This window comes from Trachypithecus francoisi, unplaced genomic scaffold, assembly GCF_009764315.1.
Source record: "Trachypithecus francoisi isolate TF-2019V2 unplaced genomic scaffold, Tfra_2.0 Lachesis_group19, whole genome shotgun sequence".
Lineage (NCBI taxonomy): Eukaryota > Metazoa > Chordata > Mammalia > Primates > Cercopithecidae > Trachypithecus > Trachypithecus francoisi.
The window spans coordinates 46528305-46544950 of record NW_022681464.1 but is presented as its reverse complement, the minus strand read 5'-3'; the positions used below and the strand labels follow the sequence as shown (position 1 = coordinate 46544950).

The 16646-nt window shown below is 46.7% G+C and overlaps 1 protein-coding gene across 2 annotated transcripts in view; it reads left to right on the top strand.

Annotated features, from left to right (window-relative positions):
- AFG3L2 (AFG3 like matrix AAA peptidase subunit 2) overlaps window positions 1-14283 on the top strand; it is a 49297-nt gene extending 35014 nt beyond the window's left edge. Inside the window, exons 15-17 of one of the 2 annotated variants that reach the window (XM_033178383.1) lie at window positions 2614-2814; window positions 5487-5681; window positions 13448-14283. In XM_033178383.1, the coding sequence (XP_033034274.1) occupies window positions 2614-2814; window positions 5487-5681; window positions 13448-13666 (615 nt within the window). In that variant the 3' untranslated portion in view covers window positions 13667-14283. The remainder of the gene's footprint in view (window positions 1-2613; window positions 2815-5486; window positions 5682-13447) is intronic. The other variant, XM_033178384.1, reaches the window with a different exon arrangement.
- Window positions 14284-16646: the final 2363 nt, after the last annotated feature.

The following is a 16646-nucleotide window of genomic DNA, read 5'->3' as shown; positions in this document are numbered from 1 at the left end:
TACAGGTAAAAATCTTTGGGGCCTTGAGTATGCAGAAATTTCTTGGGACACAAAAAGCATGAGCCACAAAAGAAAAAGTTGACAAGTGGGACTCATCAAAATTTAAGACTCTCTTTCTTTGAAAGACCAGATTGAGAAAATAAAAAGGCAAGCCACACCCTCTGAAAATACTTGCAGTACATATATAGGACAATATGTGTGTGTGTGCGTGTATATATATATATATGCGGCACACATATATTGTCCTTTATATGTACTGCAAGGACTTATATCTAGAACATATAAAGAACTCGTAGAATTCAATAATAAGAAAACAACCCAGTAAAACAGTGGGTGAAAGATTTAAACATGCATTTCCCAGAAGGTGTATGAGTGGGCGTTAAGCACACACAGGGTATATCATTATTCATCAGGGACATGCAAATCACCCATAATGAGCTACTTGAAAATACTTGCTGGAATGGTTAAAATGAAAAAGAGACAGTCTTCATTGTTGATAAGGATATGGAGCAGTTGAAATGCACACATGTTGTTGATAGGAATGTAAAATGGGGCCAGATGCAGTGGCTCATGTGATCCCAGCACTTGGGGGGGCCGAGGCGGGCAGATTGCTTGAGGTTAGGAGTTTGAGACCGGCCTGGCCAACATGGCAAAACCTGTCTCTAGTACAAATAGAAAAATTAGCCAGACGTGGTGAACGCTTGTAGTCCCAGCTACTCGGGAGACTGAGGCAGGAGAATCACTGGAAACTGGGAGGATCACTTGAACCCAAGAGGCGGAGGCTGCAGTGAGCAGAGATGGTGCCACTGCACTCCAGCCCAGGGGACAGAATGAGACTCTGCCAAAAAAAGGAATGTAAAGTGGTACCATTGTTTTGGAAAACAGTTTGGCAGTTTCTTATAAAGGCAGACGAACACTTCCATGCGACCAAACAATTTGACTCTTAATTCCCCAAGAGAAACAAAAACCTGTGTCTGCACAAAGACTGTTACTACTTTATTTATAGTATCAGTAAACTGAAAATAACCCTGACTTGCATCAAGAATGAAATGGATATTTGGTATGTTTGTAGCAGTGGAGTGCCACACAGCAGTAAAAATGAATGACTATTAATACACACAACAGTATCTGTGGATCTCAAAAACAGGGAAAGAGACCAAACACAATGAAGTATATGCCATACGATTTCATTTATTTGCAATTCTAGAAGCTAAACTAATCTGTAGGGACAGAAAGTATGTCTGTGGTTGTCTGAGGTTGGGTGTGGAGAGAAAGACTCTACCAGTGGGTGCAAGGGAACTTTCTGGGCATGACGAGAATATTCTGTATCTTAATTGTGGCTGGAGGTTATGTTTGTCAAAACTCATTGAACTCTACACTTCACATGGGTGCATTTAACCATATATGTCGTCTCTCAATAAACTGAAGTTTTTTAAAGTTAAAGGAATTTACTTAATTGCAAAAGAGGACTGGAAAGGAAAGGCTGCCGAGCATCGTGGCCTGCTGTACCCTCCTTCCTTTGAAGGAGGATGTGGCCACGTCCAACAGCAGAGTTGAATGAAGCCTGCATGCTTGCACAGCATCAGAACTGTCAGAATGTCAAGATGGAATACTTTCAATTGAGTTTTACAAGAAGACAAGAAATTGGGCCCGGCACGGTAGCTCACGCCTGTAATCCCAGCACTTTGGGAGGCCGAGGTGGGCGGATCACAAGGTCAGGAGATCGAGACCATCCTGGCTAACACGTTGAAACCCCATCTCTACTAAAATTACAAAACAATTAGCCAGGTGTGGTGGCGGGCACCTGTAGTCCCAGCTACTTGGGAGGCTGAGGCAGGAGAATGGCGTGAACCCGGGAGGCAGAACTTGCAATGATCCAAGATCGTGCCACTGCACTCCAGCCTGGGTGACAGAGCAAGATTCCTTCTCAAAAAAAAAAAAAAAAGAAAAACTTTCTGGGTGTGGTGGCGCATGCCTGTAATCCTAGCACTTCGGGAGGTAAAAGTGGGAGAAATGCCTAAAGTCAGGAGTTTAAGACCATCCCCGGTGGCAAAGTGAGATCCTGTTTTTATTAAAAAAAAAAAAAAAAAGCCATTTAGAACTCAAAGGTGAAGCTGGGCACAGTGACTCATGCCTGTAATCCCAGCACTTTGGGAGGCTGAGGCAGGAGGATCACAAGGTCAGGAGTTCGACACCAGCCTGACCAACATGGTGAAACCCTTCTCTACTAAAAATACAAAAATTAGCTGGGCTTGGTGGTGGGCGCCTGTGATCCGAGCTACTCAGGAGGCCGAGGCAGAAGAATTGCTCGAACCTGGGAGGTGGAGGTTGCAGTGAGTCGAGATCTTGCCACTGCAGTCCATCCTGGGTGACAGAGCAACTCAATCTCAATCTCAAAAACAAAAACAGCAACAAAAATCTAAGGTGAAACTATCCTGAGAGAAAATATCCCTCCTGAGCAGTCACTGCTACTAGATCACATCCCACCAAGGCTGATGGACTGTGCGGCTGTTGTGCTTATTTTTAGTGACTGAGTTTATCTGTTTATACACAGATGTTTTGATCAAGTCTTCATCTGTAGTAGGATCTTCAGCACTGTTTTCTACTTACCAGGTATCCATCATCCCACGTGGCAAAGGACTAGGTTATGCTCAGTATTTACCGAAAGAACAATACCTGTATACCAAAGAGCAGCTCTTGGATAGGATGTGTATGACTTTAGGTGGTCGAGTCTCTGAAGAAATCTTCTTTGGAAGAATTACAACTGGTGCTCAAGATGACTTGAGAAAAGTAACTCAGAGTGCATATGCCCAAGTGAGTATGTGAAAGAGGGCGTTTCCTCCTCATTTGTTCATATTTGCATGAGAAATTGACATTCCATGAAGGGCTCTGAAACAATATTGTTGCTTCACTGTGTTAGGCTTTTTAGGCAAGGATTATCTCTTAAAAGAAGTCCTTTTTTTTTTTTTTTTTTTTTTTTGAGACGGAGTCTGGCTCTGCTGCCCAGGCTAGAGTGCAATGGCCAGATCTCAGCTCACTGCAAGCTCCGCCTCCTGGGTTTACCCCATTCTCCTGCCTCAGCCTCCCAAGTAGCTGGGACTACAGGCGCCCACCACGTCGCCTGGCTAGTTTTTTGTATTTTTTGGTAGAGACGGGGTTTCACCGTGTTAGCCAGGATGGTCTCGATCTCCTGACCTCGTGATCCGCCCGTCTCAGCCTCCCAAAGTGCTGGGATTACAGGCTTGAGCCACCGCGCCCGGCAAGAAGTCCATTTTTAAAGCAATTAAAACTTATGAAGAGAAACTTTTTTTTTTTTTTTTTTTGAGACACAGTCTCCTTCTGTCACCCAGGCTGGAGTGCAGTGGCTCTATCTTGGTTCACTGCAACCTCTGCCTCCCGGGTTCAAGTGATTCTCCTGCCTCAGCCTCCTGAGTTGCTGGGATTACAGGCACACGCCACCATGCCTGGCTAAATTTTTTTTGATACAGAGTTTTGCTCTTGTTGCTCAGGCTAGAGTACAGTGGTGCAATCTCGGCTCACCGCAACCTCCGCCTCCCACGTTCAAGCCATTCTCCTGCCTCAGCCTCTCGAGTAGCTGGTATTACAGGCATGCACCACCACACCCAGCTAGTTTTGTATTTTTAATAGAGACAGGGTTTCTCCGTGTTCGTCAGGCTGGTCTTGAACTCCCGACCTCAGGTGATCTGCCCTCCTCCGCCTCTCAAAAGCGCTGGGATTACAGGCATGAGCCACTGCGCTTGGCTGAGAAACTTTTTTTTTTGAGACTGAGTCTCACTCTGTTGCCCAGGCTGGAGTGCAGTGGCACCATCTTGGCTCACTGCAAGCTCCACCTCTTGGGTTCATGCCATTCTCTTCCCTCAGCCTCCCAAGTAGCTGGGACCACAGGTGCCTGCCACCACGCCCAGCTAATTTTTTGTATTTTTAGTGGAGGGGTTTCACTGTGTTAGCCAGGATGGTCTCAATCTCCTGACCTCATGATCTGCCCGCCTCAGCTCGCAAAGTGCTGGGATTACAGGCGTGAGCCACCGCGCCCGGCCCCGAGAAATTTTTTTAGTGCAGTATTTAAAGTTTATTTCAGGCCGGGTGTGGTGGCTTTGTTATGTATTTTTTTCTAGCACTTCATTGAAGCTTTTCTAGTTCCGATTTAAGTAGATCTTTCATACCATGTGTCATTTCCCTGATTTCTTTTAGCCTGTTTTGAAGTACTAAGATAGGAATTTCCTCTGTAGTATTGACACGTCTTTTCGTCCCACTTTTCTTATCTGGAGACATTATTCAGCTGATTTTTTCTTATAACTTTTTAAGGGATTTTTCTATTGCCTGTTTTTACATGAATTTGTTTTGCTGCTCTCTTAGGCAGGAGGAGGTCCAGGAGTTTTTCTGGCTGTGTTCGTGAAGTGCTAGGAATGTGGTTTCTTCCCTTCGAGCACCCCTGGCTATTTTTGATCCCCACTCTTACCTGGGCCTTCTCTTTTTCCAGTCAGTTTGGGTCTTACTTGCAGAAGCCTCCTCCTGTGTGGTACTGATCAGTTTTGGGGGCTCATGGGTCCACACTGGATGAGCCTCTCCAGACTGTCCCCTGGGCCCCATGGACTCAGTGAACGGGGAAATGCAGGTGCCCTTCCGGTCTCCCGTGTTCTCAGCATGAGTGGCATAGCACCCTTCCTGGGAAGAACCTTTTGGCAGCTGGGGGTTCTTGTTTCTTCAGGTCTGTCAGATGCTTCTTGCTTCTTCTCTGCTTTCTCTTGTACAGATAGTAATATCAGGCCAGGCACGGTGGCTCACGCCTGTAATCCCACACTTTGGGAAGCTGAGGTGGGAGGATATTTTGAGCCCAGGAGGTCAACACTGCAGTGAGCTATGATCATGCACTGCATTCCAGCCTGGGCGACAGAACAAAACCCTGTCTCAAAACAAAAACAAAAAGAAACCAGGTAGTGGCTGGGCGGGGTGGCTCACGCCTGTAATCCCAGCACTTTGGGAGGCCGAGGCGGGCAGATCACCTGAGGTTAGGAGTTCAAGACCAGCCTGGCCAACATGACAGAAACCCATCTCTACTAAAAATAGAAAAATTAGCCGGGAGTGGTGGCGGGTGCCTATAATCCCAGCTACTTGGGAGGCTGAGGCATGAGAATTGCTTGAACTTGGGACGTGGAGGTTGCAGTGAGCCAAGACGGTGCTGCTGCACTACAACCTGGGCGACAGACCAAGACTGTCTAAAAAGAAAAAAACAAGAAACCAGGTAGTAATGTCATACAGTTGTTGGGATCTGCATCCTAACTTTGTTGTGGGTGTGATGCCTGGGCTTTTGGCTCTATGTTTCTAGTTGTGAGTTTAAAGCACTGTGCTGCTGTTGCCGGCTACACAGAGCACCCTATGCACTTTAGCTGGCTCGGGCTGCTATGTAGATTTTGTCTGGTTGAACAGCAATCATATATAACCACCGCGAATCATGTATTTTTCAGATTGTTCAGTTTGGCATGAATGAAAAGGTTGGGCAAATCTCCTTTGATCTCCCACGTCAGGGGGACATGGTATTGGAGAAACCTTACAGTGAAGCCACTGCAAGATTGATAGATGATGAAGTACGAATCCTTATTAATGATGCTTATAAAAGAACAGTAGCTCTTCTCACAGAAAAGAAAGCCGACGTGGAGAAGGTAGGTGCCAGTTGTGGGAATAATTCTTTACAGTTTTGCAAATAATAATTCTTTACAGTTTTGCAAAAAAAAGATTGAAGCGATGGATGGAGTGTTTTGTTTGGATTGTAGACTGCAGAATTCCCTCTCTCTGGCTCACCCATAGGTCCATTCATTCTGATGTTTCATTGTCTGCTCTGTCTTCATGGGGGGGGGGTTGCAATGTGGTGGTGAACAGAAGTTGACACTGTCCCGGCTCCTGTGACTCTTAGGAACGTGACTGAATGGTTAATGAAGTCTGTCAGTAACCACAAAGTAAACAAATCAGGGCTCCCTCACCAGATCGTTCACAGTACTCCTAATGAGAAGCATGATTGCCTGGTTTACCATTGTTTTGCACTTCTAAAATAAATAGGTAGTGAAAGATGAAAGGGCAAGTAAAAGACGCAGCCGAACTGATAAGTAGGAAATTGGTACGTGAACATCACCTTACTTGTGGCTTGCTGATGAGTTTCCACGAGAAAGCATTGTGTTTGTCGTTGTTGTGCCTCATTTGATAGCACCTACAAAAGGAAGGGACCCTTTCTGAACTCAGTGGATTTCTCGCGTTTGGTAACCTCTTAATTTTCCAGAGTCCATGTGGAAAAAAAACTAGAATTTTAAAAAGCTTTGAATATTCTGTACTCTAATGAAAGAAGCACAAATGAAAAACCCTTTTATAAGGGATTGACACAGCTACCTGATAGATTCATTTTGCCTGCAGCCCAGGTACAGCTGGTTTCTCAAGACAGGGGAATCGCAGAGAAGGAGCTTAATTCATGCAGAGCTGACCGAATGGCAGCCTGGAGTTATTATTATTACTCAAATCAGTCTCCATGGAGACCAGGGCTTTTCAAGAATAGTTTGTCGGGTAAGGGCCCGGGAGTGGTGAATGCGGTTTGGATGGGGCCGAGGTGAAATCATCGGGCGTGGAAGCTGTCGTCCTGTGCCAAGCCAGTTCCTGGGTGGGGCCACGAGACCAGTTGGTGAGCCCAGGTGGAGCCATTGGTTGTCAGAAATGTAAAAAGCTGAAAAGCTTCTCAAAAGGCCAAGCTTAAGGTTTACAGTAGAGATGTTGTTATCTGCAGGAGTAATTGGGGAAGTTGCAAATCTGACCTCCAGAATAATGGCTGGTAATTACTTAACCATGTCTACATCTTAGTACAATTCAGGCTCCTCTCATCCTCCTAACTTGGTGGCCTTTCATTAGTTTTACAAGGGCAGTTTAGTTTTGGGGAAGTGTTATTATCATTTAAACTATAAATTCCTCCCAAAGTTAGTTTGGCCCACAGCTGGGAAAGAGCGAGGGCAGTGTGTGAGGCTAGAAGCAAGAGGGAGTCAGCCATGCCAAATTTCTTGTCCTGTTACAATTTTGCAAAGGCAGTTTCACTAAGTTGTGCCGTTCAGTCAGCAAGTCTTCAAGAAGCTGACTATAACCCCTGTGTTAGGCGATGCAGAAGAATCCATGCTGTCAGTTTACAAAAGTGTGCAGTGAAATGAGTGAGCACCAGCATCCCCAAAACACTGGAAAGCATGCAGCAGGGCTCTGCGGAAGAAAGTCCAGCATGGGCAGAGTGGTCCAGGAAGGCCCTGTAGGAGATAGAGCCGAGGTACCCAGAAGAATGAGCAGGTCACAGAGCGGAAGGAAGGGGAAGGAGGAGTGTGCGGCGTGGAGCCCAGGGGCAGCCCTGAGCCTGCTGCAGTTGTGGGTGGTGGACCCTGTAGACCCAAGAGGGGCTGAGACAGAGCTCTGTCAGCTTAGAGGTTTGTTTTGTCAAGGTTGAGGATGTACCCAGGGAAAAAGAAACACCAGTTAAAGTGGGATCTGTGGCCTTTGCTTTTTCCATAGAGAGCTTTGAGGGCTTGAATATTTAAACGGGAAAGAGTGGCAGGAAGGGAAGGAGGAAGGGAAAAAAGGGGAGGGTAGGCGGTGAGGTAAGTGGTCGCATTCTTGATTTTCGCCCACTGAACCACGTGACATGTGAAAGGAGGGGTAGAGGGATGTCAGTTACGCATGCATCTCTTGTTCAGTAAATCCGCATTTTACATGCAATAAAGTAAACATAGAGTAGAAGAAGGAGTCAAATGCGCATTTGTCTCAGGTTATCAGAGGGTTGATTTCTGGTCTGGTCTTTGTCTGTTTCTGTGAGATAAGCTGTTAACTTGTCAGGGTGAGGTCCAGCAGAACTTTGTTTCAGGGTAAAGGTTTTAGGGCCCACAAGGAATTTCCTTATGAGCAATGAGTGGGGGAGGACACCTCGGGAGATAAATGGTTTCTGTTTTTGCAACCATCTCTTTAGGAACAAAAGGAAGGCAGTTCTTGTGCAGCTCAGTTTCCAAGCTTAACTTTTCCCCTTGGCATAATGAGTTTAGAGTCCTGAGATTTTATTTTCTTTTCACAAGTCCCAGGCCCTCCAGAACTAGGTAGAAAGCTGAGGCATACAGCTTTAGAAGTAAAAGTGATCTTAAAAATGATCGCTGGGCGCAGTGGCTCACGCCTGTAATCCCAGCACTTTGGGAGGCAGAGGTGGGCAGATCACGAGGTCAGGAGATCGAGACCATCTTGGCTAACACGGTGAAACCCCGTCTCTACTAAAAATGCAAAAAAAATTAGCCAGGTGTGGTGGCGGGTGCCTGTAGTCCCAGCTATTCGTGAGGTTGAGGCAGGAGAATGGCATGAACCTGGGAGGCGGAGCTTGCAGTGAGCTGAGATCACACCACTGCACTCCAGCCTGGGCGACAGAGTGAGACTCCGTCTCCAAAAAAAAAAAAAAGATCTAACCCAGCCTCCTTATTTTATAGTAGTTCTTAAAGGAGTCCTTAAAGAATCTTGAGGAGAAATGATGAAAAGATCATTTCAGGAGAGTGTGGCGGCAGCATGCCAGCTAGATTGGAACAGGAACACAGACCAGACCAGCTTGGAAGCAGCGGAGCATCTCAGCACTCCTCAGGTGGTGCCTGCAGGGATGGTCATGGAAATAAAAAGGCAAAGGCAGAGCTGGAAAACCAGGACTTCATAGGGAACAAAAGAGAAGAAAGCCTGAGAATGACTCCAAGACATCCCTGGGCAGGGGGAGGAAAGGGAATGATAAAGGGTTTGGTCTCAACACCCAAGAGAATTTGAGCAAGGCGCATTTGACATCGAAATATGAACAGGGTCAGGGTTGCCAGATAGCCAGGTGTTGAGCTGTGAAGGACAGGAAGGCAGAAGAGCCCAGTGCGGATGAGGTCTCTGTGAGGCACTGAGGAGGTCTGCAGTGCTGTGAGAATCTCTCCAGTTATCCTGCCCATCCACAGTCCCAGTGCCTGTACTTACACAACTCACGCTGCACAACCAAGGTCTGTTTATTGAAAGGAAAATTGGGTTAGCATGGTGAGGCTCTTGAAACACTAAGTTGTGAAGTACTTTCTGGTCCATCAGAGAAAATGAGCCACGTGCAGAATACTGCAGAGCCAGCCAGGAGGTACGGAGGCGATGGAGAAGAGGGGCTGGGGCCTGTGCTCCTGAAACCATTCCCTTGCAGACTCTGCGAGGGCATGGAGTGCGTACCTGAGGGCTTGCCAGCATTCACCCAACACCTGTGTACCAGGCACTGCCTGGGGCTTCCTTTCTGAAAACCCTGTGACCTCATGAGGTGGCTAACAGTGACCTCTTACATCAGTTTCAGGTGAAGAAGCTGTTACGGAGAGAGATCAGTAGCTTTGCTTAGGGTCATACAGTGGGTAAGCGGCAGAGCCAGGGTCTGACCCAGGTATCCTGCCTGCAGAGCCCTGGTGGTTCCCCTCTCCTTGAGCCTGTGAGGCCCTGCTAGGCAGCTGCAGAGGGCTGCTGAGCATGTGGTGGCCACTGTGAATCGAGACCTGTTTCGGGTCAGGTGCGTGCTGGTTACTGAAGATTCAGCATGAAGAAAGGAATGTAAAAAACCTCGTCATGTTTCGTATCATCACATGTTGAAATAATATTTTGACCAGGCACTGTGGCACGTGTCTATAGTCCCAGCACTTTGGGAGGCTGAGGTGGATCAGTTGAGCCCAGGAATTGGAGACTAGCCTGGGCAACATAATGAAACCTCATCTCTACTAAAAATATTAAAAATTAGCCTGGTATGGTGGCGTGTACCTGTAATCCCAGCCACTTGGAGGCTGAAGTGGGAGGATCACCTGAGTCCAGGAACTTGAGACTAGAGGCTACAGTGAGCTGTGATCATGCCACTGCATTCCAGCCTGGGTGACGAGTGAGACCCTGTTTCAGGGGAAAAATATATATATACACATATATATACACACACATATATATGTGTGTATATATGTTTTTGATATATTGGATTAAATTATTGAAATTTAAGTGATCACCCACAACTATGGTGTCTGTGTGCGTGTGTGTGTATAAGCAAATTGAGAATTAAAAATTGTCTAAGAAGGAATCCTAAAGCTTTTTTTTCTTTACGTATATGCAGACAATATATTTTAAAAATCAGAGCATTATAGTATTCTGGTTTTGTAAACAATCCTAACCTTTTAGAGATGTAGATAAAAAAAAAAAATATATATATATATATGGATAAAATGATATGACATTCTGGGATTTTCTTAAAAATAATCTAGACAGTTGAAACAAGAGTGTTTCTAAATTGATCACTGTTGATAGTGGTTACATGGGGATTATCCATTCTTTCCACTTTTATACCTATTTGAAGCATTTTATAATATTTTTAAAAACTGAAAAGATAAAACTTTTATAATTTTATATCTTTAAAAACATAACATTTATTGCAAACTACAGATAGATTAAATTTCAAAGTAAGGAGTTATCTCAAGAAATAAGTCCACGCCTGTAATCCCACCACTTTGAGGGGCTGAGGCAGCGGGATCACCTGAGGTAGGAGTTCAAGAACAGCCTGGCCAACATGGTGAAACCCCGTCTCTACTAAAAATACAAAAAATAAGCCAGGCGTGGTGGTGGACGCCCATAATCCCAGCTACTTGGGAGGCTAAGGCAAGAGAATTGCTTGAACCTGGGAGGCGGAGGTTGCAGTAAGCCAACATCGCACCATTGCACTCCAGCCTGGGCGACAGTGAGACTGTCTCAAAAAAGAAAAACAGAAATGTTATTTTATGAGATCAGCTTATAATTTAAACTGCTTAATATTCTTTACACTAGGCAGATGATCTAACATAAACACTGTTCCCTCCTCTCATGATACCGTCGCACCTCCATGTCTGTAATCCAGTAGGGGTCCCTTTTCTGTAGCCTGTAAAACATGTCGTGTCAAATTTATGGTGCAGCCATAACAAATGAATAGAACTTTGAAGTAAACTATTGTCACATTAACCTTCCTGCCTTCATTTTGTATCTCTGCCTTTGTTTATAAATATATGTAAATATATGTAAATACATATTTATATATATATATAAATTTATGTTTTTAATATATATATATTTATATATATATTTTAGACGGACTTTCGCTCTGTTGCCCAGGCTGGAGTGCAGTGCCTCCATCTTGGCTCACTGCAACCTCCGCCTCCTGGGTTCAAGCAGTTCTCCTGCCTCGGCCTCCTGAGCAGCTGGGATTACGGGCAGGTGCCACCACGCCCGGCTAATTTTTGTATTTTTAGTAGAGACAGGGTTTCACCATGTTGGGCAAGCTGGTCTCGAACTCCTGACCTCAGGTGATCTGCTGCCCCAAAGTGCTGGGATGACAGGTGTGAGTCACTGCGCCTGGCCATATATTTTTTATGTACCATTTAAAAGAAACTTTTGACAAAATTTAACAAACAAGTTTATTTGAGCAAAGAACAGTTTGGGAATCGGGCAGCCCTCAGAATTAGAAGTTCAGAGCTCTGGCCTGGCAGCATGAGCAGCAAGCTTTTATAGGCTGAGCATAGAAGCAAAGTAAAGGAACTACAGTCACGTGTTGCTTAAAGATGGGGATACGGTCTGAGGAGTTTGCTTTTAGTTGATTTTGTCACCATGCAGGCATCAGAGTGCACTACACCTGCTACACCCCTAGGCTCTGTGGTACGGCCTATTGCTCTGAGGCTGCAGAACTGCTCGCATGTGACTGTACTGAATGCTTCAGGCCATTGTAACACAATGGTATTTTTTTTTTTTTTTTTTTTTTTTTTGAGACAAAGTCTCGCTCTGTCACCCAGGCTGGAGTGCTGTGGCCGGATCTCAGCTCACTGCAAGCTCCGCCTCCCGGGTTCATGCCATTCTCCTGCCTCAGCCTCCCGAGTAGCTGGGACTACAGGCGCCCACCACCTCGCCTGGCTAGTTTTTTGTAGCTTTTAGTACAGACGGGGTTTCACTGTGTTAGCCAGGATGGTCTCGATCTCCTGACCTCGTGATCTGCCCGTCTTGGCCTCCCAAAGTGCTGGGATTACAGGCTTGAGCCACTGTGCCCGGCCGACACAATGGTATTTAAACACATCTAAACATAGAAAAGGTACAGTAAAAATAAAGCATTATAATCTCACAGGACCACTGTCCCATCGTTGACTGAAACGTCGTTAGCGATGCATGACTGCTTGAGTGGCTGCTGCTGGGCGTTTGCCTTATTTGTGTGGTCCAATGCATGGTCCCAAGTTCCGCCACCAGCTGGCTGATTGGCTGTTCATGATTGGTAGAAGCTTAATTTGAAATTAGTTACAAAGAATGCCTCTAGGTTAAGTTCCAGTTTGTTTGTTTGTGTATGGATGGGTTCTGGGTACAGAAAAAGCCCTAAGCTCATGGCTCCTGCCTAGTCTGGTTTTTGTGTTTTTTATTTTTGTTTTTTTTTTTTGAGACCGAGTCTTGCTCTGTTGCCCAGGCTGGAGTGCAATGGCGCGATCTTGGCTCACTCAACCTTCGACTACCGGGTTCAAGCCATTCTCCTGCCTCAAGTAGCTGGGTTTACAGGCATCCACCACCGCCTGGTTATTTTTTTGTATTTTTAGTAGAGACAGGGTTTCGCCATTTTGGCCAGGCTGGTTTTGAACTCCTGACCTCAGGTGATCCACCCGCCTCGGTCTCCCAAAATGCTGGGATTACAGGTGTGAGCCACCGTGCCTGGCTGCCTATTGTGCTTTAACACACGTGAAAAGATACATTCCTGTTGCCTCAGAAAAGCAAACGTAAGATGCTGTGCACACTGAACATCTTTGTTTTTTTAATTGAAGAGTGTGTCTCTGAGATGTATACAGAACATGCACAGCTTACTCTTTTTTTTTTTTTTTTTTTGTGAGCAGGAGTCTTGCTCTGTCGCTAGGCTGGAGTGCAGTGGTGCAATCTTGGCTCACTACAACCTCTGCCTCCCGGGTTCAAGTGATCCTCCTGCCTCAGCCTCCCAAGTAGCTGGGACTACAGGTGTGCGCCACCATGTCCAGCTATTTTTTTGTATTTTTAGTAGAGACAGGGTTTCACCATGTTCTGCAGGGTAGTCTTGATCTTGTGATCTGCCCGCCTCGGCCTCCCAAAGTGCTGGGATTACAGGCACGAGCCACTGCGCCCGGCCAGCTTCCTCCTTTATTATAGATGGTCAGCGTTTATTGTGCAGATGTATGGAAATGTGTCCCTTACAGATGGACATTGGTTGCTTTGATATTTTGCACATCTTACTCTAAAACTATGCAACCTTATGTATATCTTAAATCCTTTTTTGGTCTTAAATCCTTTTGTGGAATGGGGTCACTCATTTTAATAAATTAATATTTCTGAATAGACTTTGCTGAGTAACTGTATTTAATGGAAATTGTTCATATTTCAGGTTGCTCTTCTGTTGTTAGAAAAAGAAGTATTAGATAAGAATGATATGGTTGAACTTTTGGGCCCCAGACCTTTTGCGGAAAAATCTACCTATGAAGAATTTGTGGAAGGCACTGGCAGCTTGGATGAGGACACCTCGCTTCCAGAAGGCCTTAAGGACTGGAACAAGGAGCGGGAAAAGGAGAAAGAGGAGCCCCCGGGTGAGAAAGTTGCCAACTAGACACCCAGAGGGAGGCCATCTCAGTCTGTCCACTGTGGTTTCAGCTGGTGCATTATTTCGGCTGTGGCCTTCAGAAGAATGGAAAGGCTGTGCTGATTGGAGCCAGCCACTGGCCCAGCTGAAATGATGGGGAGAGGAGTCCTTAGTCCTTTCAGCCTCGGAGGTCACAGTGGGTGCCAGGTGACTTTCCCGAGGCCTTGAGGGAAATGCACACTGTCCCACAGCCTCATTGGGCTCCCACATGGGCTGGAAAGGTTGAGCCCAGAGTGGCCGAGGCTGGACCCTGTGACACCAAGTGGGGTCGGCTGACCGTGCGGCAGGGATCGGTGCACTGGACTCTTAGCGTGTGGGAAGATGCTTTCTCTTTGTCGCCCACTCTTCATTCCTGTTTCTCCTCAGTTCCCTGTGCAGATGGGCTGTGAAATTAAATTGGAGTCCTGATAAGAACATTTTAATTTGACTTAATATTTTAAAGATTCAATCCAGATCACCTGTTGCTGTCTTAATGGAATGGTTTTCTACAGGAGCTGTAACATACTTAAAACTATGAATGTATTATGTAAATATGGCTTCTTTACATAATAAAATGTCCACACTGTACTTTGTTTCAGAACACATAAAGGGTCTCTGTTTATGCTCTGGATATTTTTAGAAAACATAATGGCAAGAAATTAAATTCTCTTGCTTTTTAGAGGAGAGTCCTTCAAAATCTCAGCCTCGCTGGTTCTCATCGGCTCCCACAGGAGGTTGGAACCTTCCAGAGTTATATGTTCTGCAAAGATGCACTGAGCTCTAGATATAAAGTACATGGGTCCTGAGGGGTTGGTCATGGCCTGAATTCATGATAACCACCCAGTGCAGGTCCTCAAGAGGCCAGCCATGGCCAGATGTTGACCACACCTCCTGGGTCTAGAAGTTAACGCATAACTGTAGCGGGCCTGGCAGGCTGACCTGAGCTGTCACCTGGATTTCAGAGAAGGAAAAGTGGAACTAAGCTGGAGTCCCCTGGGCCCTAGCTCTCTGGGGACATCTCAGGAGTGGACTGAATGGTAACCTGCTCCTATTGTCTATTAGAAGGGATTGGTTATGTGCTTCCAGAAAAGTGAGTCTGTAGCGTTGCAAACCTATTATCATAATTCCTAAAAAAAGATGGCATGAGAAAGATTTGCTGAGTCTTCTATCAATTGCTGCTATTTGGACATGGAGGAGACACTGGCATTTTTAACTATTTACATTTTTAGCAGTCTGTTTTAACAGCACTCCAGCTTTTTAACATTACTCCAGCTTGCCTTGTGTGGTGTTGATGTCAGAACAGTGGCTTTAGAATTAACACAATCTAGTGGCATCCCTGCCATGGTCCCAGGCCAAGCATGCTCCATCCATGGCTACTTTCCAGCATCCTGAAATGCCCACCTGTCCCCTGGCAGGCCATGGAAGCAGCTGTTTGGACTCCATAGCTCAGCATGCCAGGAGAACAGGCGTCCCCTGCTTGACCTCTGCACCTGCAGGCATGCCACACTGGCCACTTCCTTTCCTCAAGGGGTGTTTTTGGGAGGTGCCCAGTGAAGCATGGTTTCCAGGCCGAGGCTCACACAGTTGTGAGGGTGGCGGGCGTGCTTTTCACCACACAGGCAGTAGACAATTAGGTAGGAGTCGCTCTCTACTCCTTACCCAACCACTGCAAGATGTGGAGCCAGCGTGGGCTGCCCTCTCACAGGCCTTGGCTGTGAGGCCTCCCAGGGGATGAGAGTGGGGCCCACTCTGTGGTAGGCTTGATACAGTGAGGGTGACAAAGCCAGACAGCACCATGTCACCCGTGTTTCTGGGTGAGGTGAGGCACGTTAAGCTCTGGGCCCTGGACGGCTGCCAGCGTGGCCTAGAGCCACTGCTCAGCCTGTGTAAGTGGCCCTCTGTGCTAGGAGGAGCCGTGGCTACCTGTGCCACCACCATGTGGGGCCTGCTCACGCATGGATCTTTCCTCTCCACAGTCACACGGAACATGTTTTCAGGACAGATGTAGGTGGTGAGCTGGTAAGATTTTTACTGTGGTCTCAGAATAGTTCAGATTTCTGCAAAATGATCTTTAATCACCTCAAGTCATGCTGCTGTGTTCAGTGATAAAGTTTCCATCTCCCCAAGGCTGGGGCTTAACAAAACAGCTAGTGAATGGAAGGCCTGGGGTCACAGACCAAGGGTGTTGTGGTTGTGCTGTGGGGCATCCTAACCCTCAGTGGCCCTGAATGACAAAGCTTTGTCTGTCTCATTTCCTGTCCGACACAGGTCAGAGTGGGCTCTGCCCAGGATGGTCACTCAGGAAGCCAGACGGGTGGACAGGAGGGATTGGGGGGGCTGCCCACATGGGAGGCAAAGCAGGAGGGCTGGCACTGGCACATGACGCTTCGACCCGGGGGTGACATGCTGTACTCAGAGCAAGTCCCATGTCCACAGCTTCAAGAGGGCAGGAAGAAGTAAAGCAGAAATATTGTCAACAGTGAGGTCTGTAGCAGGCACTAGCAGGGCACCATGCGTGCCCCGTGGAGTCTGTCTGTGGAAACTCCAAAGGCGTGGCCGGTGGTAGAAGCCATCAGGTGTGATGGGCCACAGCAGAAAAGGGCCCATCCCTTCCACGCGGTGCAGGCGGTTGGTACCCCAGCTCCCACCCAGCACCCCTGGCTTTGTCTAGAGGCCAGACGGCCTTTCCTGTGGCTCCTCTGGCTAGAAGGTTGGGGAACCCTAGCCCAGGACCTGACTTGGGATTCTGTGGGAGTCTGAAAGGTGGCTGCTGATGGAAGAGGGGCTTTTGTTTGTGCTACATTGCCTTCCAGCTGTCAACAGTTTTGGCTGCCCCGCTTAAAGCCTCCATTTAAAGAGCCCTTTCTCTGTTGTTTTCGTGAAGCGGGGAGGAGTTCACCCCAGGGAGAGACCAGTGACCCGAGTAGCCATTGTAACCATACAAAGTAACGTCATTTATGCACATGGC